The 22,424-nt window shown below is 41.6% G+C and overlaps 2 protein-coding genes across 3 annotated transcripts in view; both read left to right on the top strand.

Moving 5' to 3' along the window:
• Positions 1-17,445, top strand: part of jph3b (junctophilin 3b) — a 68,868-nt gene extending 51,423 nt beyond the window's left edge. Inside the window, exons 4-6 of the mRNA XM_005935024.3 lie at positions 56-180; positions 2,452-3,428; positions 15,696-17,445. Of these exons, the coding sequence (XP_005935086.1) occupies positions 56-180; positions 2,452-3,428; positions 15,696-15,776 (1,183 nt within the window). The 3' untranslated portion in view covers positions 15,777-17,445. The remainder of the gene's footprint in view (positions 1-55; positions 181-2,451; positions 3,429-15,695) is intronic.
• Positions 17,446-18,124: 679 nt separating this feature from the next.
• zcchc14 (zinc finger, CCHC domain containing 14) overlaps positions 18,125-22,424 on the top strand; it is a 34,091-nt gene continuing 29,791 nt past the window's right edge. The window contains exon 1 of one of the 2 annotated variants that reach the window (XM_042225903.1): positions 18,125-20,869. In XM_042225903.1, coding sequence (XP_042081837.1) covers positions 20,375-20,869 — 495 coding nt within the window. In that variant the 5' untranslated portion in view covers positions 18,125-20,374. The remainder of the gene's footprint in view (positions 20,870-22,424) is intronic. The other variant, XM_005935022.2, reaches the window with a different exon arrangement.

The raw sequence follows: 22,424 nt of genomic DNA, 5'->3' as shown, positions 1-22,424 counted from the left end.
ATTTGTAATATGCTATATAAATTAAAGTTATTATTTTTACTATTCTGTGTTTCAGGACGGCTCACGCACAGGGTAAAGCTGAGGCGGCGGTAGCAGCAGCTCAGAAGGCCCAGGAAGAGAGTCGCATCGCGAGGGTCACTGCCAAGCAGTTCTCCCCTTCTTTCCAGCACCCAGGAAATGGTGGGCAACCATACATGCACTGATTAAAAATTTTATATATAGCACATGCTCATATCCATCTCTATAGAGATCCAGAAACCAAGCCAAGCAGGCAGCAATACGTAAGCATACACCCCGAACACACAAAACACATCAAGAGCTGTGTGTGTGGTAAAGGTCAACGCCAACCACCCTCCAGCTTTGCGGTTCTGCAACTGTCACTCATACCTGTAGAACGCTGCAGGTAGCCTACACAGTCCAACATGCAGCGTGACACACACGCACACAGTGACTTCATGCCGTGCGCTGTACACACACACGGAGCTGAGATGACAGTGATTGTTCTTTTGCCGTCAATTCTGCTCGTCTGCTTCTTCGCACAGCTAAAAAAAAACCTCACGCACACAGAGTTGTGAGAGCATCTTTGTCAACAAGCATCAGCGCTGACATTTTGCAGGATGTTTGTTTTGATAACCTGTTTTGATAATCATCATCTACCTTACTGTTGCCGCCTCTTCTGCTTTCTGACAAAAAATAAAGGACTGTATAGAAAGATGTAAAGGTGGAATGGATGAGAAGATCGATTATGGAAGGATCTTTACACTTCTTCTCCTCCCAGTTTAATTTTTGTAAATGTTTTTTTAAACAGGCTTATAAAAAATCAGTGAGATGGCTTGTGTTTTTATACTTGACATATTTTTTTTTTTATTTGGAAGGCATTGCCAGGCAACTTTGGCGCCATGTAGCTGATTTGTTAATGTTAATCAAGTGGACTTTGAGTGGAGGGAAACTGCTGCAGTGCACAAGTCCTTCAGCAGACACAGAACTCCCTACTGTGCTTTGTTCACTGTTTACGTAACAGTTTCAGAAAAACATGGAGAGTAGCTAGAATATTCACAATTTACCGTGTGATATTTTTTAAAGTTTATTTATTTATTTATTTTTGTAAAAGTCTCAAAAACTCACAAAAACTGTATGTATCAAATGTGATACACTAGCCATAAACCCGCCATGCTTGTGCATGGCTTGTCCGTAGTTGCTGTGCCCATGTTCTAGCTATTTACTGTCAGAAGGGGGCAGTGTCCTGGTTGGCCCGTCACTTAGGGGCTGCTATGGAGAAAAGTAATAATTTACAAAAAATACTTATCAAATACTGCAACCATTGTTTGCACTTTACACAAATGCTTTTTGAAAAATGTTTTGTACAGTCTTTACTGCTCGCAGAGATCTTGACATCAACTCTTTTCTGTTCAAGCCAACTTTTTAATCAGTCAGCATTTGACCTATGACCAAATAGTCATCAAAAAGGAACCTGACAAACCAGTGGGTGACATCTACCTACAACCATCTCTTATACTGTGTGATTGGGCTACACACTGCAAGCTTTTTGGTGTTTTTGTGTTGTTAAATTCCCACAATCCCAAAGATCTGCACAAACAGAGACTTACTTAATAATGCTTTTTTTACTACAAACCAAAGTTTCACATTTTACACAAACATTTATTCATTTATTCTGGGCTTTTGAGCACTTATCCTCTGTCACATATACACTGAAACTCTAATGAATACACTGAATCTGGGGAATTTGGGGTTCAGTATTTTGCCCAACAATACTTCAACATGCTGACTGGAGCAGCTGGAGGTTGCTGTACCATAAATGCTACAGTTGTCTGATGACTTCCCTTCTCTTCTTCTTCTGTCTCCTCTCCTATGTGCTCTGTGCTCTGTCTACCCCACATTGCACATGCACAGCTAAATTAATTAAATCAAATGAATTATTTTTGCTTTGATCATTATGTTTTCCTCTTTGGCTTCTTGGTGATTTGGGAGAAATGAGAGTTCTGTTGGCCCAGTGGCTTTAATCCTGTAAGCAGATGGAGTAGGGAAAACACTGCAAACATAATGTCTAAAGAAAATTGTATTGTTTTCTTGACAGTGTTAAATTCAGCCCCCACTCTAACCCAGTCATTTTTACACATGTAACGAGATTTTATGCAGTGTTGTGCAACTTGTGGGATTATTTTCTGTGGGTGTTGTCACACTTACTCACCAGCCTAAAACAGTTGCATGTGATAATTGGAATTGCAATGATATATTTTATGTAAATGTAAGATTTAACCCCATCATGTTTTTACAACAGGCCCTTACTTTTTATTTATATAAGTTTTATGTTATTTTTTTCTACAGTGATACTGGTGTATCATTTAGAAACCCAGATTGGGTAATTCCAACAAGTAAAACTCCTTCATCTCCTCCTTCTCATCCTGAATGCCTTTCTGATGTCTTCTGCAGGTATGGAAGTGCAGCGTCCCAAACGTCAAGTGTCCAGTGAAGTGGAGGGCGAGGGTTTGTCGAGTAGCGCTGGTACGGCCGACAGTCCTGACCTGTATGTGAAGAGCGCAGCCTCTGACGACCCCTCTAACGATGCTGCAACCCCTGATCTCAGCCCGCCTTCGTCTTCGCCACCCCACACTCCGCCGCCACCTGCCCGGCCGTCGCAACGCACCAAGAGTGCCCGTTTCCACCGGCAGAGCGCAGTGGACCATGGGGACAGGGGAAGGGAGGGGGGAGAAAGAGGTGAGAAAGGTATGGGGGTGGTGCAGACAGAAATTCAGGTGTTGATGGAAGGAGGCAGTGTGGGAGGCGAAGGTGTTGGAGGTGGAGGAGGGAAGGGGGAGTATCCACGGGCCAACAGCTGGAGTGAAGACAAAAGAAGGGGAATGTTGTCAAAAGGAGGTGGGGTCAGTGGGCGAGGCACTAGCCGGACCAACGGACACAAACACAGCTCCTCTAATCACAAGTCGCGGGAGCACAGCTCTTCCAATCACAGACAGGCCAGGTGGACAGAGTCATCCTCATCTGCCTCTTGGACGTCCAGCCACAGGGGCGTGCACGGCAGGGGAGGCCGGCTGCTGGAGCAGGACGAGGAGAAAATTAGCAACTACGAGATGGAGATGAAGCCTTTACAGCCCAGAGACTCAACCACCCACAAGCCCCATGGGCACGGGGAGGAGAGGCACGGTCACGGAGAGGGGCGTTCACACGCCGTACAGCGACAGAGGCATAAGAACCGAGATGGGAGGGAGGGAAGGGAAGGGAAAGAGGGGAGGGAAGGGGGAAAGGACTCAGCGCACAAGCTGGACAGACAGGGGGAGAAGCTGGACTCACGGCCTCTGCGCCGGGACCTCACCCTCTCCCCCCCTCTTAAATCCTCCCCCATCACACCGATGCAGCAGGACCACAACCTCACACAGAGCAAAGGCAATTCGGTAAGACCGTCTTATTCTCTTACACGCCGACACTTTACCAGCTCTAAAAGACGAGGTCAAAACGGCACAAGGGATTTTTTCCCCACAGAGCTGTTGATTTCTGGCACTTAACGTCTAAATCATCACTTGCGCTTCACTAGCCACTGGAATATAACAGCTGACTGCTATAATGTTAGATTAATGATTCTTCAGACCATTTTTTTCAGCTTCAAATCTTAAGGTTGCAATCAGACCTGAAAGTTAAACTGTTACAACACAAATACCTCTTATGGCACAAAACTCAGCTCTTATGTTCCTTGCTTTGAAAACAACAATAAGTAGTTTTCTTGGGGTACTGTGTGTGTGGTTGCATTGCATGAGAGAGGACACAAGCAGCTATATGCAATATCCATCCATCCATCCGGGGGAGGGGGGGGGACGACTGGAACCATTCCCAGGCACGGGGGTTAAGAGGAAGGGTACACCCTGGACAGGTCACCAGTCTGTCACAGGGCTTTTATGCAAGAGTTTTATAAATTTGTATGATTTGGGCTTCAGTTAAGATTAGTTAAACCTCTTAGCTCCCAGAAATCCTGCCTATGCCAAACTTGCTCAATAGTACACCACTCTGGTTTCTGTGCATTTTGTGGTCATATACTGTGCCTGATGCACATTGACCGTGATGAGCTCTCTCATTTATTATCACGCTTTGTGCTGATAAATTTGTGCTGAAAGCATTTTTATTATTCTCAGGAACAAACAGCTGCAGAGCAGATTGGCAGAGTCAGCAATTTCTTTAATTAGTTTGATTTGTTTTACTGAACAGTAACACAAACTTTTCCTCTGGTTTGGATCCGGTCGTCTTAATAAATACTGTCGTATTCCTGTGGATGTGGCCATGTGAAAGAAACATACAGACCTGTTTCAGTAATTATATATGTGTGGAAGCAGTTCCTCCACTAAGTCTGTTTGGGAGAATTGCCTTAATGTGCTTAAGCTTAACTTCATATAATACTGTGTTTAAACCTGTCGGAAGGATTCTGCAGCCCTGTCTCAATAAAGTCATGACATAAATCATGACTTAAACAAGCCTATTTAAAAAAACACAACATCTGGAAAGGCTGCACTCAAAAAAATAATTCATTGGATGAACGTAATTTTATCTTGCCTCTTATATTCCATCTAAACAAATCATGTTATATTAATCCATCTTGGTTGTGTTGTGTCAACACGATATATGTGTGTAGGTTTAACATAATATTAACATTAACATTCAATTAATTTGATTTTTGTTCAATCAACATGTTTGTACCACGTTAGTCTAATTAGATTTATTTAAATTCATCTCATATTGTTTAAACACTTTGGCACATCAAAAGTTTTGTTACATGAACTAGTAAAATATTTGTTTGTTACACCAACGATAATCTTGTTGAATGAATGAAATGGGACTTATGTCTGTAGTACATGTTGTATTCATATTAAATAATGTTCAACCAAAGAATTCAACGGATTTACAGCAACTTCCAATCCACCCATCTCCTTATCTTTATCTGGGCTGCGGAAGTGATAGGGTAACAGGGGCAGGGTACACACTAGGTCGCTAGTCTATCATACAGAGACAAACAACCATTTGCACTTCAACACCTTTGGGTAATTTAGAATAACCAGTTAGCTTTACAACTGCATGACTTTTAACTGTGGAGGAAACCAGAGTACGCAGAGAGAACCCACTGCAAACTTTGCTACATTGTGGATTTGAACCCAGAATCTTCTTGCTCTGAGGCAACAGCACAAACCACCACGGCATTAATCTGTCAATACAGACTTAACAAAAGTAGGAAAGCTATGCTTGATGATGCTTTATGTTGTTGTCCCTGACAAGTTAAACCATAAGAAATAGTAACAGCATACACGCGGTGTGGTTGTCTGCCTCTTGTAACCCCAGTGATTTTCCTGTGGTTTGACATCTAATGTGATCTTGTGAATTTCGTGAGTCGACTCCCAAAATGAAATTGGGTGGTTGTTACATGCACAAGATCCAAACTTGTAATTTGAACTAAATAATTCCATGTTTCTATGGTGAACGTAATTAAATCATGTAGCATCTGCATGAAATTCAGCAACTTAATTTGTTCTTGTTGAGATGACATGATACAATCCAGTAAGAGTGGCTGGATCCAGGCAACTAACTTTTAAGGGTGACATCACCCTTAAAGGTGTTTGTGTCACCCGTTATCTGCAGTATTGTACGCCACAGTACTCTTCTTTCATTTATCACTCAACTATTTGTGCCACTTTTTGTGTGTACTAGCCAAAAAAGCACCATGTGTTCCCAGTGAGACTTTCTGAAAATGTGTGCTAAATGCCATCACATCCCCATCAGTGCTTTAATGACAACCACCTTTTCACGCTGCCTTCCAGTGTGGCTGTTCAGATCAAGTGGAGACCTCCCCCAAAAAAGAGTAAATGTGAGGGACCAAAATGCCCATCTTAACCACACCAATTAAGATTATGGAGAGGTTAATGTCCACCTGTTTAGTAGCATTACCAGTTTTTCTGGTCATTTTGGAGCAATGAATATGTATAAATAATATATGTAGTGTGTGATTAAAACAATGGTTAAAGTCTCTGCAGATAATTTTTCCTTTACGGTAACTGTATGGGGTTGAATTTTTCTAAGAACACACGCATGTAAACCTATTAAAGTTAAAGGTTGCTGAAATTAGATTATTTTTATGTTATGCTACTGAGATACACATCATTGGCGTTTTGAAACTTTAATCAATATATATATTATATTGATTAAAGTTAAGTCTAACACTATGGCTGAAATTTTCCTGGCAAAATTTTTTTGAGGTGTTTTATTCAGAGATGCATTAAAACGTGTTTCTGTCTATTTAGCTCAAAATTAAATGTGATCAGTGCGCTCAAAGATGTTTGAGGTACTGAGTATTTTTGTAGCCACCCACCATGCTCAAATTAAATTTTCCCTTATATCAGTTTTCGATCACTTTCATATCTTGATTAAATCTTTCCCCACGCTCATCGCTGTCATCTAGATTTAGTGGGAAAAAGTCAACAAGAGAATGTAAAAACTGCTTCTTCAGTGACAGTCTGGCACTCATTAGCTGATATGATTTCAGCATGTTATCCACAAGCTCAGCATAATTCTCTGCTCTGTGATTGCCAAGAAAATTCTGAACAACCTGCACGGATCCGTCCTATGCTGCTGATGTAGTTGGCTTCAGTTTTTTTTGAACTCACGCATCAGTTCATGAATTTCAGAATCCACAAAGACCAAACCTGGAGACCAAATGTAACTCTTAAATGCTAAAACGCATCAGCATTCCCACCTGGTCATCCTAGTTATCCAATTACTAGAAGATCATAACAACAACAACAAAAAAAGATGGGTTTTTTTGTTGATGCTAGATAAAAACAGTTGTCAGATTTGGGGTCACCAAGTAAAATTTGTAAAAGCACAAGTAGAAAAATGCTTGTTGACCAGTGTAGCATTTGCTGATAATGTAGCACTTCCCCTTCTTGTGTTAATGACTGCTAGCTGCATAAAAGCCAAGATGATATTCTCGATAAGAGCAGCTTTAAGTGATGCCACAGTGGCCAAGTCCATATTTTATGTACAGTCTGTGGTTCAGGGCCTTTATGAACACATTCAGACAGCATGTCTTAATAACTCTGTAACTCTGTAACGAGATAAGTTCTGATATCGTCAGGAACACTCATTCTCTTACAGTTACAGGACTTGTAGTAAGTTAGTGACTCATGGACCTGCCATATTTACAAAAATAACCATTTCTTCTGGAAATTGTATCTGTCTTTTTCATAAAAAGCATGTAGAAAATAAACATTATTCTGGTTTTAGATTGTTTTGATACCTTATTTGTCTTTATAGCCTTTTAAGCTCCCTTCACTTCTATTCACTGAGGACTATCTTCCAAGCGCCCTCTACTGTCCTCGAGTCTGAACTGAATCTAGTTTCTGAACCCTAAAGAAAGTGGAATGGTGGCTCTGAGTTCACCAGCTGTTCATTAACTTTGCCTGCAATTTAGTGCTGGGCAAGTAAAGAGAGATTTTATCAAACTTTTATTTCCTGGAAACACTCTGCTGCTCAAACACGTTTTATGCAAGTAAGTATGAAGCCAAAAGGCACTGAACAACTTTGGGTATAACATAAGTGACCCATTACACTTTACATTAAGCAATTTGACTTCATATAAAGTTGTTTACATAAAATATAAGTTATTACTCGGAATTTTAGCATGAAATTCTCCACTTGGCTTCAGTATCAGTGGACAGCAGCTGAATGGAGCGTTTTTCATATCTGTCATGTCACTGCCACACATTGATTTGACTAAAAGGATTTGTTGCCCACTGTCATGAGGATACATCCCATCCCCAGTGACATAACACAATGTTATCCCACATATTAAGATAATCCGGGTGGAGAGGCACAAGGTTTAACCTTATGAAATAAAGAAAGATTTTTTGTACTGTGAGCGAGCAGGGAGGGATTATGCTGCTGTAATATAATTTTTTGGCTTCATCTTGACTTAGGCTGGTGGATGGCCCCATCCACGCTAATCCTGGGTGATAATATGGTCGCGGCATTAGCTAATGAAAGCAACAGGAAAATCAGCAAGTGAAAACCACACATCGTTCACTGAGCACATAAGGACGCACCCCATTTCTCCCTCTCGCACTCTCACTTTGCTTGTGTGTAAACTGCTAAATACAGTTCCTCGCTCCTCAAACAACTTGCTCACTTTAATCAGAATTTTTCTGCAGCAGTGTGATGGCTTTAGTGGCTGAGGCCGGTTGCTCATCAGTTCAGTGTGTGCTGCTACCTGCTACATGCAAACACAAAGCCTTAGACACATGGACACACACACTGATAGAGATACACAGAACCCCAGCAATCCTCTCTGCACCTTAGTAACAGCAGACTGGCAAACTAGCCCCATCCTCACAGACGGCCCCCTATTGGTTAACCAGCGCTCTGTTGCTAGGGAACAGCGTATGCCTTGCTCCAACGGCGCCAATCAGTGGGCGCGTGTCAGTGACAAAGGGGGTGGGGGGTGGGGGGTGGAGGTAGGGTGCTTGTGTGTGTGTTTGTGTGTTTGCAGCCGCAGAGAAGCAAGTGAGATTTGTGTAAGACAGGTTCACAGCATGCACAGATACTATCACACTCAGATAAATACACAGCGAGAACGCCATGGGAATGGACACCGGGGCCACTTCCGCATGCAGATGTGCAGCAGCACAAACACAGGCCCTCAAAATCAATCAGTCGATTAATCACTTACATCCGTCCATGAAGCGTTCGTACAAGTTTGCAACAGAAAGATGCATACAATAAAATTACTTTAATAGTCACTCAAGAACATCAACTCAGCATCATGGAACACAGAAGGCAACCTCTGTGCATCCCATAGGCTCATATTTACATGAAGCTGCATCCCCATGGCCCATGTCCTACAACAACCATTAGTAACTCGATGACGAAGATATCTAAAAAGTAAACAACTAAAGTTAGATTTAAAAATAAAAAGCATATTAGCGGATACATCTGAGACGAGCGCTGAAAATATCTTTAAGATTAGCTGCCTCTGGAGGATCCCAGACTGTTTCTTTATTAGTCTTAGTTGTAGATTGTGGAGGAGCAGGTGAAAAGCCCGAGACAGATGAAAGAAAAATTAGCAGGAATGTGTAATAAAAAGCATAAATAGACAGTCACTAAAGTAAACTAGAAGCAGAAAAAGACAAATCTACTACAGAAAATAATCTGTCCTCTCCTGCTAATCCTGGTCAGCACACCTGCTGCATTTTGGCTTCTCTGCAGTTCATCCAAATCTTCCTTGGTATAGGCCACAAAAGAAACCATTACAGTACAGTTGTCAACCCCTGTAAGTGATAAAAGCACGAACAGGTCTCTCTGTATCTGCGTGGGAGAGATATGGCTGTGCTTTTGCAGCATTTCTTAAGATGATAAAAAGGCAGCTTTTGCGATATTTTGTCTGTGCACTTCAAAATTCAGATGAGGATCAAAACGCACACCAAGGTTACTAGCTTGGGGCGTATGTTGTGTGCTTGTGTTAAGGATTTTTTCAAAATCACCTCAAAACTGAATCACTGCTTTAATTATCAGAACCTCTGTCTTTGATGCCATGTAGGACTGTTTGACGGATAAAAACAGTCGTATTGTGACTTGTTGCGTCTACCAACAAGCGAGTGCCTTTAATGCAGACTTTTATAGCTATATGGATACTCTCTTAATTAAAAACATTACGGTAATTTAATTGTTGTATCCTTCAGTGTTAATATTTCAGGTCTGAAAAACAAATTTTTTCAGGCTGGGCATCGTAAAAGTAAATATTAACAGGATAGTGGTCACAGAATGACAGGTATGATTGGACATCAAGTGGTTCAGAAAACTTCTTTGAACAGTGAAGCTACTTAATTATGGACCTATTAAGCTTTTCTATATTTTCTGTCCTGTGTCGCATGCTCATCTTAAATCTAAAAATTCAATTAATGACATCAGGATACATATAAGATATCCCTGTAAACTAAACGCTCAGGCTTCAGACTGCTCTTAATATCCACTTTCAGGCAGTTTGTTTTTTAGTCTTAGCTCTGCATTAAGTGCTTCTGTCCCTAATATGATGATCATAAGCACAGATTTCTAGCTGCAACTCCACCCGACTGCCATTCAGACCCTTTGTTTGCAAGAGGAAGGGAATCAGAAAAAAGTTGTCTTAAAAGAAGGGGGAAGGGAGCTAAAATCATATGTTTTAGACTGTGGAAGCCTTGAGCAGCTGCATTAAGGTAGTTATGAGGTCCCCCAAAATAGAATTAGAAATGAGTAAGGATCGCAAAAATGCAATGCAACTATTACCATAAGAATTGTCAATAATTGTTAATAGTTTAATTAAATATGAACAATTTGAGTTGTACCTGTTTTAAAGCGTGTTTAGGCAGGCTGCTGGTGGTGATGGTGTAAATAACAAGACTTCAAACAAAAGTCCAGTTCTTTCTTTTTTTTTATTGAGGCTAAATTTGGAATGCACCATGCATACTGATGCTAAATTTTTACTACCAAAACATATTGTAATGTAGACACGCTAGCTGGTGTTTTCAGTGCACAGGTAGTACAGCTGCATCAATCTTCTAACTCTCAGCATGATAGCAAGTAATTGTGTTTTCCACAAAGTGCAGCTATTCATTTGAGAGGCACACAGCATCCAGCTCAGTCCCAATTCACTTCAGTTTTATTTATACTGGACCAGTCCACAATAAAAGTCATGTCAATGTTCTTTATGTTGGAAGGAAAAACTCCCTTTGAACAGGAAGAAACTTCCAGGCAAACCAGGCTCTGGGAGCGAACAGGTTCAGGGGAGAAAACACGAACTATGGGAGAGCACAGGTAAAAGTTAAGTGGGATATAAACATGCTAGGAGTCAGAGAGAAATGCTCAGTGCAGCATGAGAAGTCCCTCAGAAGTCTTAGCCCATAGTAGCATAATTAAGACATGGCTGATGGTCATCTGATCTAGTATTATTTTGAGCTTAGAGAGAGTTTCTCTCTCCTGAAACCCAACCGGGAGCTGGTTCCACAGAAGAGGGATCTAATAGCGGAAAACTCTGCCTCCCATTCTACTTAGAGTACAAAAAAGTCTGCAGTGTAAGAGCAAAGGCCTCTGTTGGGATAACATGATACTATGAGATCTTTAAGACATGATGGGCCTAAATTTTTAAGACTTTCTTTGTTAGGAGAAGGATTTTAAATTTAACAGGGAGCCAATGAAGAGAACCCAATGTGGGATAAATATGCTCTGTCTCTTTTTGGTACCCGTTAGTCTTTTCACTGCAGCATTTTGGATCAGCTGAGGTTTGTGTAGGGAGCTGTTAGAGCAGCCTGATAATTAGAAACTAGAATAGTCCAGCCTTGGTGAAAACAGTGCATGAAATTTCTAATTTTGGCAATATTGTGCGGATAAAGATATATGTTTGTGGTGTGTGTTCCATATATTTTACTAATTGAAAATACTAGTTACAAATAAACGTTCTCCAGAACCAATGAAGGAATTAGACTTAAGGCCAATCTATTATATAATCAAGTACCCACTTTTTTAAAAGGGTGCTCTTAGAAGTTGGGTGTCAATATGGAAGTCATTAGTATCAAGTGGTGTGATAACACAAATAAGGACCTCATTTTTTAAATAAATTAGGTTAAATAAAACACACAAAAACAGGCCATCAGATGAATCATCCACTTGTGGTCTGGTAATCATTTATGACACGGATCTGTGATAAGCCTATCGCTGTGTTGATCAGCACAAACCTTGTTTGCAGCCTCTGGACGGATTCATTTACAACTGTGTTGCACTAATGCAGCTTAATAAGTGTGTGTAGAGGTTCACGGAGTCCTATTTTCCCTCTCCCACTGCAGCGATTGTTAAAATTATTTCAGAGGTAGACTTAATTAAAACCATAGGTCTTCTGCAGGTCCTCCTCTTTCGGTAAATCTTTTATTAAGAGTAAAAATCCGCTCTGTGTGTGCTAATGCCAGTGCAGTGCGCTATTTTGCAAAAGACAAAAAGTGGTCGTGTCAGTGGATATACTCGTTTTACTTGCACATAATTACCCACAGCGTACAGGTGGTCAGAAAGACTGGCCTTCACCCACATGACCCAGGTTGTCAGCAAGCATCTGCAGAAGTGTCACTGAGCAAGACACCACAGCGACGCCTGCTCAAGGCTTCTGTAGTGCAGCCAAGCTTCACCTCTGACTTCACTCTCTCAGAGAATTTAGGCTTCCTTGTTCGATAAAGGCAGAAATGGAGTATTTATATTTACGTGCAGTTTTCGCCTTCGATCTTTTTCCTTTTTGTGTTTATTGAAAGTCTTTAACAAGAAGACAGGTAACACAATGCAAGGCAACAAAGAGATCACAACAATTTGTGGTAGGCTTAAAACAGTTAACAGAAGCTATGTAAGTAAAACCCAATAGCTATCTTTGGATTTTTACATGCATCACCACTCCTGCTGGTCTTTTCTCAAGTACTGCTGGTCAAAAAGGCAACTTGGCTCTTTCAAATTGTTTCTTTTCTGTGACATTTATTTTAGGTTACATATTTTACATGGACAGGGGTGCAATGGTTAGCACTGTTGCCTCAAAGCAAGAAGGTCTTGAGTTTAACTCCATCAACTCTAGCTTCCTCCCACAGTCCAAAGACATGCAGTTAGTGGCATTAGGTTAATTGGTGACTCTAAATTACCCATGAGTGTGAATGGTTGTCTGTCTGTGTGTATTAGCCCTGCAGCAGACTGGCGATCTGTCCGGAGTGTACTGGCCTCTTGCCCTATGACAGCAGTGTTGGGCAAGTTACATTGAAAAAGTAATTAATTATAGTTACTAGTTACTTCTTCAAAAAAAGTAACTGAGTTACTAACTGAGTTACAAGATTCTAAAAGTAATTAATTACTTAAAAAGTAACTATTACGTTACTTTAAAAAAAACCTTTAACCATGGGGTCCAGGGTAGAATTGGCCATTTTAACTACTTTTGATGTTTCCTCTACATTTCACCTTTAAAAACTATTTACTTTGCCTTGTTTGGTATCATCCTTTTAAGCACAACCTCACGTGTCTGAATTTACAGTTATTTTTTCATTTTGACATACTGTGTTAACACAATTGATCTAAAATCAGACAAAAAAAACCCATAAAATCCGAGTAGAAAAAGTTATATTTTTTACTGTAACAACCACAAACATGTTTAATGAATCATATTTCATAACTTTAAATGCAAATATAAATTGTCAGTTTTAAAAATCCTATGCACAACTTTTGCAAACAAAGTTACTTGCAGCCATTTACCTTTTACCTTGATTTAAATAACCATTTCAAACTATTTACAGAACAATCATGCCACACAAATTATTCCTGCCACCAAAAAAATAATTTCTGTCCACTATAAAGGAAACATCACAGCCTGATACCTGCAGGTCTGACAGCAGCAGGTGTATCACTCCTGTTTCTACCTGGAGACAGCAGTCGCCTCATTGTTCTGACACACAGCACAAAACTATCCACAACACTACACACTAACTACACAAGACAACACATTAACTACACACTCCAAACATGCTAAACGTCGCAAATCTCTCACATCTCAAAACTCGCTCCCTCTCTTTTTCTGCTGTCTTTCTTTCTATCTCTCTCTCTCTCTCTCTCACCATCACTCCTAAAACTTCCCCCTCTTCCTAAACAACCAAATGTCATGTTGCCATATCATTTTTGATTGGTCGACATGTTACATTTTTCCATCAACACGAACAGGCTGATTTTTGTTTTGTTTTTGTTGTTTTTGCTCATAAGCAGAGAGTGCTCGCTGCGCTGTCCTTAGACAGTAAACGTGATGAAACTATTGAGGAAAAAACGCCGCGTATATATTGTTTATCATGACTCTGGCTTTACGTGGCCTATTGACACAATTTAGAAACTGGTATATATCACCTTGTTGCTTTGTCATCTTGAAGTGGTCATGTGATTGGCTTACCACGACAACTTTAGTATTCCTCAGTCAAACAGCAGCACTCATGCGATTATTTTGCCCCCTTAGCTCCAGGTGTTGTGCCAAAAAGTGACTGCTGCCTGCGGGAGCGCGCGGAGCTGCTAATCACTGTAGCGCCCAGATTACTTACGTAGACAGCTACTTCAATGGAACTGATATAAGACGCGATAAGCTGAACACAGCTTCAACCATCTGTTTGTTGAAAAATAGTAACGCGACCGCACCGCATTTTCTTGTTGGTAACGGTAACGGCGGTGTAACGATAGAAATAGCAATTAGTTTGATTACTCGTTACTGAAAAAAGTAACGCCGTTGCTTGTAACGCCGTTATTCCCGTCACTGATGACAGCTGAGATATACTCAGCCCCCCTGTGACCCTGATAACGACAGAAGAAAAGAATGGATGGATATTTTAGATAATATATTATTTTGTGTGTCATGTTTTCCAGTATCACCTCCACTGCAAATCAAATAACAAGAATGAAAAGTAATAATATTGTATTAGTTGGTGTATGTGTGTGTATTATTCTTCTGTAAACAATATATTCTGAGCTTAGAGATGGATACAAAAAAGACCTTAAAATACTTTTTTTTAAGACTTTTATTACAACATCATAAAATAGCAAATTAACAGCAGTTTTTAAATATATTTTAGAGGAAAGCAGGATAGTATAAAAAACAAAATACTCACATTTGTTTAAAGAGTTCCATGATCTGATATTGAAATTTTGTCTTTGAGAGAAATGCTTAAATTAAGAAACCAACATGTATTGCATATTTTAAGTCAGTATCCTAAGCTCGCTTTAACTGGGAGTTGTTTACTGTGCCAGTCCAACATACCTTAACGAATATGGTAACTTACCATAACTAACTAGGGGCTTTTATTGTGAAAAGCAGAGATATTCCAAGTTCCTTCTGTTGTCCTGGAGAGATTTAGGACTAGGTCTTCAAAAATGTCACAACACTGTATTTAACTTGACACTTGTGTGTTCAAGATGATCTTTACTGAAAATCCCAGAACTACAGGATTTGTAAACTAGTAAAACGCCACAGATGAAATACCAGAATTCATCTGACAGCGGCAGTTATGCAGTGAGCAGTGCAATAACACAGTTTCCAAAAAGAACAAGAATAAATTAGATAAGAAAATGAATAAATGGATAAACAGAAGAATAATGAATACTGTTTTGTTTAAGACGATCACGTGTGAGCACTAAAAATATGGCAATAATGAAAACAGGATCTCCACTATAGCCTCCACTGTTAAGAAAAGGTTTTCCAGTTCAACCAAGCCTTAGAGTATTTTAGCTGATGCCAGGAATTCTCATTTTCTTGTTGACCAAAGTCACACTTTCTGTCATATTGGCTGAAGCTGAACTAAACCTGCCATATCCTGCTGGGGAGAGAGTTTAGGGCTTTAGAGATGGGTGAAAGTGCACCACTATAAATTCAGCTCAATTGAGCTTTGTTTATATAACGTCAAATCACAATAACAGTCACCTCAAGGTGTATATATATATATATATATATATATATATGAGGAGATAGAAAGATGAATATAAATGTGAGTGGTTTTCAGGTTGAATGTACTGAAAACAGCCTCTATTGCTCTATTGTGAGCTCTGTGAGTGTGTGTGTGTGTCTTTATTATTGACACTTTCTCTCTTTTCTCTCTTTCTCTCCCACGCAGGCATACAGCTCCATCCTGGTTGTCATGGTGATTCTGCTCAACATTGGAGTGGCTATTTTGTTTATCCACTTTTTTATTTAAAGACAGCACCGCTTTCAGAGTCAGCCCACCTATGCTACAACAACTATAAATTCATATGAGTATTATGGCGAATCTGCTGCCCCTTCGTGTTCCTGGTGAGATTGCTGCAACCAGCTGGGACCAAGGAAGGCTCCACCCTCATTTGGGCTAAAGGTGGCTAACCCAAACTAAGCAGAGCTTGGTCCGGCCGTCCTGGAAGAAATGCTGAAGTGCAGAACCCAAAGGGGTGGACAAAGGAGGGGTAAAGCAGTCCAGATGACTGGACTGCAGTGAGATAATATAGTCCAGAAACTGGACTTAAGTGAGCTTCAGAGATTCACGTCAAGACTCGAGTGGGCTGCCTGATTCTCAGGCACGAAAGCTGCAGCTGGCATTTACAGCAAGTGCACAGACAGGACTGACCAGACAGACTTTTTCATCTTCAAATCATAGTTTTCAACAGATTTGTAACTTAAAATTTATTTATTAACATTTTCTCTCATGTACAATACATTGATGGATATGTTCTTTATTTTGTAACCCTCCTCCCCTTCTTTCTAAAACTCCTGCCTTTTGGTTCTTCCGCCTGCCCCGGTGTTGTTACTGATGGTTGTGTGCTTATGTTCCATTGTGTTGGCTGAGACACACTCAAGAGCTGCAGAGTGTGTATGTGCTGTCCACACAAACACACATGCACACACACACTCATTGCTTTTACCCCATCCTTCTTCTTCTTTATCTGGTTAATTTTTATCGCATACTGTGTGTGAGGAGCAGCATGTTTGGATATCATGTTCACAGTGAAATGCGAGTTTCTATCAAGCTTAGATGTTTTTGCCATCACAGTGTATGCCTGTGTATGTAGGCGTGTGTGTGTTTGTGTGTGTGGTCTCAAAATTGCACAGTGGCCTTTCATGCTGTTCATGAACTTTACAAGAGCATCTCACGAGGACAGAGTCGGCGCACAGCAACATCTAGCCGACTAGCATCGGCCGACAGCTGCACTCGCTCCATCTCTCTCCCTCCCACTCAACCCCACCTCCACACACACCGGTCAAAGGATGGAACTTCCTCTGAGTTGGTGGACATTCACAGCACAGTGTATTGGCAGAGCCCTGCGCCTGCTGTACCACCAGCTGAGGTATTTAAAGGAAAATACCACTTCCATCGAAGCCTCACAAATACGGCTTTCCGACTGCTTCTGTTAAAACCTAACCTGAAGATAATGACAACATCTTTTATACTATACTTGCAAGATGTCTGAAAAAAATCCTAGTCGCCCAACTGCATTGCTTTTGTAGAGCAAATTGATCCAAGTACAACAATGCATGCATATGTGCTGTAATATCTTAGTTGTGCGTTGAATCTGGAACCTTCAGAAGCTTCAGAAGCAACATGTTAGGTTTTGACAGGAGCACAGTTTGGAGAGCGGCCTCTTTCTCATTGATTTTACTCAACTAAGCGACACAGATTAAAGTCCCTAGTTGGAGCTAGGTGATGCAATGCTGTTGTAGTAAGCAGTAGCCAGCGCCAAGTGAGGATTTATCCTTTCCATTCCTTCACTTCTCCTCTGCTGAGCAAGACGCTTACTGACACGCAAGACTGTTGCAGACAGCTGTCGTGCTTTTTAATCAACTGGATTTCTCTCAAACCGCCCAGTACAATCCCTCTGTTCCTTTCCATGTGTGCACATGACTGCTCAGAGAGTGTGTGTGTGTGTGTGTGTGTGTGTGTGTGTGTGTGCTCGTCCTTCTCTTTCCTCATGATCGGATGGCAGGATGGCTGAAACCCTCACCATCAGTAACAACTTCCAGGTGGGGCAGAGAGGTTTGCTGTTGCTTTTCTGTCCGACAGCGTTTCTCAGGCTGTAGGCTCATTCCTGGCGTTTCCCCATGTTCTGACAACACCTCGGTCTAGAAGCTCTGCTGTATGTCATCAGCCTGGTGACGATGCCCTGCACCACCCTGTTAGTCTGCAGCATGCTATAGCATGCCAAGCTCTCTCTCTCTCTCTCTATAGTTTCACTCTCCTCTTTCTTTCTTTCTTTCTTTCTTTCTTTCTTTCTTTCTTTCTTTCTTTCTTTCTTTCTTTCTTTCTTTCCGTTTCTGGGAGTTACGCTGTTTTTCAGTTGTGTGGAGAAAAATAATGAAGGTGTTTGAAAGAAAACGACTTGGCTCCTGTATTTTTGGTCTCTCTCTCTCTCTTTCTTTGCGTTGCGTTGTGTTTTCATACTTTCTGTATGTGCAGTTTTTGCAGCATCCCTGATGCAGAGAGGGAGTGGTACAGAACCTGCTTCGGAGGGAGGGGTATGGTTACTATAGCAACCTTAGACCTTTCCTCCGTCAGCAGAGGGCGGGGTCTTTGTTTATGGGCGGGGCTTACCTATAGAGACTAATGTGCTGAAACAGTCGAGACGATGGAGCAAGGGAGAACTGCAGGTGGAGGAGAAAGAAGATTAGTACTACATTGTAGGGCGAGGTGAGGGGACACAGTGCACTAGAGTTAGCGCATTTTATTATTACGTAAATCATAATTTAAGCAGCACTTTTAGGGTGTGTGTACATTTTTTATCATCTGTGAGGAGGCAAATATTACGCTGGACACAACACCACGTCCGTCGGCAATGTGCCGCTGCAGCAGGCATCAGCATAGCCATCTGCTGCCATCTTCTGAACCTATATATGAACTACACCAAAAAGGCTGTAAAGTTTAAATATATACACTGTTCCGCCACAACAGCTAAAAGGAAAAAAGGAACCCAGACATGAAGTGGAAAACCTGATTTATCCTATTATAAGCCTTAGGTCCTGACATTCACACTAAGACGACCAGATCCCCGAATCACTTAGCTAAGTTGGATAAGTAGTTAAGTGATAGTTATCCCAGCTAAAACTGGGCGAAAGTCAGGGGGGAAACGCTGGACACATTACCAGCTCAAAACAGCATGACCAGATTCTAATATACTAAAATAAATAAATAAAAATGTTTTTGTGGGACATGAATTTACGGACGGGTCACAGGGGATAAAAACATGGTGCATTCCCAAAGATTAATGCCAGTTCAACCGCCATACACTTAAATTGTACTCCCTGACGACTGCAGCCTCATTCAGAAGACCACCAAACTGCCCACATCTTTAACTCAGGTCTTACTTCCAGCACACGACTTTAAAGGCACATGAAGTAGTATCAAACTTTGAACACACATCATTCTGCTCAGAGGTACTCAAAGATCAGTAACTATTAGCAAAACTCACCTCTAAGTGGAGGGGAAATGTAAAATACTGTGCCAGAACTTCCTCAAAAGTGACAGTTTATAAGTCACGATATGCATTTTTAAATACACTGATGATGCCATACTGAAATAGATAACTAAATAAAAGACTAAAGGGAACTTTACCAAAAAAAATCCCTGAATTTACCAAAAAAAAAAAAAAAAGTGAACCTATACTGACAGGAAACTACTCTTCTGCATATTCTCCTCTGTGGAGATTATTGATTCGATATTGGAATAGAGACAACTGTTGCAGCTCTCTTTATTCCATGAAGCTGAAACTGCCTTGGAAGCATCAGTTGAGTGTGTGTCTGGCACTTTAAATACCTAATAACTAAGCGGAGTATGAACGCATGAGAAAAAGATGTGGAATAAAAGGGCAACGGATATCGCTCTGAACCAATCGCAGGAGGAGCCTCGATTAAAGACAGCTCTCGCAGCCAATCAGAGCAGACCGTTCTCTGTGGTAGGTTTGTCTTGTTACCAGAGTTGGGATAATGTTATATACAGCTGTTTTTCTCGCTTCCAAGATTCATGGCAGAATGAGAAGAACCTAGAAGTAAAATGTGCACCAAATTCCTTCATGGCTTCTTTAAAAAACGCCTCCAGAGTCGTCAGTGAGATTTCTTTTTAATCCACAGCTGCTTTTGATGAGGTAATGTCTAAGAAATGTTCTCGTGGTATTTCCACTGGTAACCAGCAGTAGCTTCGGGATCTACTAGTTGTGTTTACAAACTTGAAATCCGGCACAGTCTTTGGCTGGTGCCCGCGGCTCCTCGTACAAGTTTTGGGAAGCCATGCAACTCTACAGGAAGGGCTTGTTGTTGTGCCTTTTGGCTTGGCGGCTCGGATCAAAAAGTCTCGGTGTGCTTGAGGGTATCATTGAATGGGGCGGTGTGTTTTGATCTCGCCTGCCTTTGTGCAACCACTGTTTCTGAGCCGTCAGGGGGTCCGCGGTCCGACCGGCGGAGGGGGACACGGCGGAGGGACTCTGGGCTGCCGTGCTCCGTGGTGAATGCAGACCAGTCCACTTTGGCTCCATGTGAGACGACTTTGGGGAGATTCTGGTTCGGGAAGGCCTGCTTAGGTGTCGTCTCTGCTCCGACAACAAAGGAAACGACCGTTGCTTGTTAAATTTCACTCCTGCGGCCGCTCTCAGACAAACACCGAGAACGTTGAAGTGGCAAACAGCCGCTTAAACCTAAGTTGGTAAATTAGGACTGAGTTTGCCAACGACGCCTGCGCAATTTGTGCGCACACCCGAGCGCGCTCCCTTCAAGTCGTTTTTAAAGTGAATTCTGTAGTTACTGTACCGGTCCACATACAGTGTGAGTGCGTGTGTGAGGATGGTGGAGAGCCAGAGCTGTGTTCACAGAGAGGGGGTGTACCGCTGGTTCTCCTCACTCAACTCAGCCCAGAGGGCAGAGTTCCTGTGCGGCCTGCTGGACCTTTGCGTCCCCATCGAGCTCCGTTTCCTCGGCTCGTGCTTGGAGGACTTGGCTCGCAAGGACTACCACTCTCTACGGGATGCGGAGATCAAAGCCAACAACCCCGTCGACCTGTCGGGCCTTACCAACATCACAGATGAGGTGGTGCGCAGCAAGCTGCTGGTGTCCCTCGCACTGCTCGGTTCAGACAACCGGGAGGCTGCGGGGGTCCTGTACCGGACCCTGACCCACATAGACACGGTGATCAATAACTACGGCCTGGCGCTGAACGATGGGAGGACAGAGGAGCAGTTTCTGCTGCTGTTCACCATGGCATCCAACCACCCCGCCTTCAGCTTCCACCAGAAGCAGGTGCTGAGGCAGCAGCTCAGCCAGATCCAGGACATCCTGCAGGTGAGAAAGTGCACCTATAACTCCTTCAGAGGGAGAGAAATTAGTTGGGGAGGGGGATTCACACTTTATTTGTTTACAAGAGCCGTATTTATTGGTAGAGGTGTCAGAGGAAGTTCTGGTTTGATTGGCAGATGGTGCATTAAAACAGCACAGAGTGTGATATGAAATCGTGTGCCAACTTTTTTGGCAGACTGAGAACTGGATCAAGAAACGTTGGCAAAACATGCTGGGATCTAACTTCTGGAGGGAAAATGCACAATTATCAGACAGGAAATGAGGCTATTTCACTTGAATTCTCCCACTTGGGTGCTGACACAGCTGTTCAGGAGGTTCAGTTTATGTATCAGATGGAAAAAGCCTGCACAGAGGAAGAGACTTTCAGTGAGATTTTTCTGTGGTTCCTCAAAAGGAGGAAGTGAAAGGCACTTCAGAAAACAGTACCAAGTTTGAATGATATAACCCAAATACATAACATAAGTCCAGTTGAGGGATTTACTAAGATCCTGTGATTATCCACTGCAAAAATAGTTAAACAAGATGAAAATGGAAATTCAGATCACCTCAGCTTCGCCATCCAGGGTTATTACTGGTGCGTGGCCAGAGGTGAGGGTTTCTCTTCTGGTCAGAAAAGAAAGTGTGATTACAGCAAGTGAAACACCAGCTGGTTACAGGTGTGCAGCACATTCATGTATGCAGCAAATTACAGGTGAGATACTGTAAATGACAGGCTGCCTGTGAATGCCACAGACCTTGGTCTGTGCTGTTCAGTACTGAACAAGGTAAATTACATGGTTGTAGGTGAAAGCAACAAGTGGTGGGTTATCAGTGCTGAATAGATTGAAGAGGAGCTACCTGTGCTTATTTCAAGCTCAATATTTTCTTTCTTTCTTTCTTTCTTTTTTTTTTTTTACTTTGCTTCATTTAAAATTGAAGATAATCTTTAATCATCTGAAATGAGCCGTTTAAAATCTCTTTAAGCTATCTCTGCTGGGATTGGCTGTCCTTTGCAAACTGAAGGTTTTGAGGAGCAGGAATTAGTTTATCGTTTTTAGTGATAACAATGTTATTCTCTGTCGCGAAATCAATCAATGTAGAGCAGTGTCACAAACCACGGAAGCCCCAGAAAAGTGCAATCAAACGATGAGTTTATTAACAGCCTGGAGAAAACATCAACATATGTCTTCTGACCAAAATACATGTTGTGGATACTTATAAAGCAGTGGGGTACACGCCCCCCCCCATGGCGTCAATGACAGATTAAAATAGGTTCCAGACCTTAGTCACAGTTAATCGTACATCTTTAATAGCTATAAGCAGACATACAACTTCTCTTTTCTATAACACCTTCCATACAAGGTAATAAACTTCAAGCCCTCAGGGTCTCTGAGGCTAATTATTGACTCTGATTGTCTGTTACCAAGTAGAATAAAATATATTAAGACACCAAATGAGTTGAGGCCTCAGGCCAGACACATTCCTAGATTATATGTATTATATGTACTATAAGCATGCATTGCAGTTATCCTTCTATGTTCTAGTTTCCCTCAGCATGTAT

The sequence above is a fragment of the Haplochromis burtoni genome, unplaced genomic scaffold, assembly GCF_018398535.1.
Source record: "Haplochromis burtoni strain Fernald_Lab_line unplaced genomic scaffold, NCSU_Asbu1 Contig_188, whole genome shotgun sequence".
NCBI lineage: Eukaryota > Metazoa > Chordata > Actinopteri > Cichliformes > Cichlidae > Haplochromis > Haplochromis burtoni.
The sequence above is the reverse complement of the archived record's forward strand: the minus strand, read 5'-3'. Positions and strand labels throughout refer to the sequence as shown.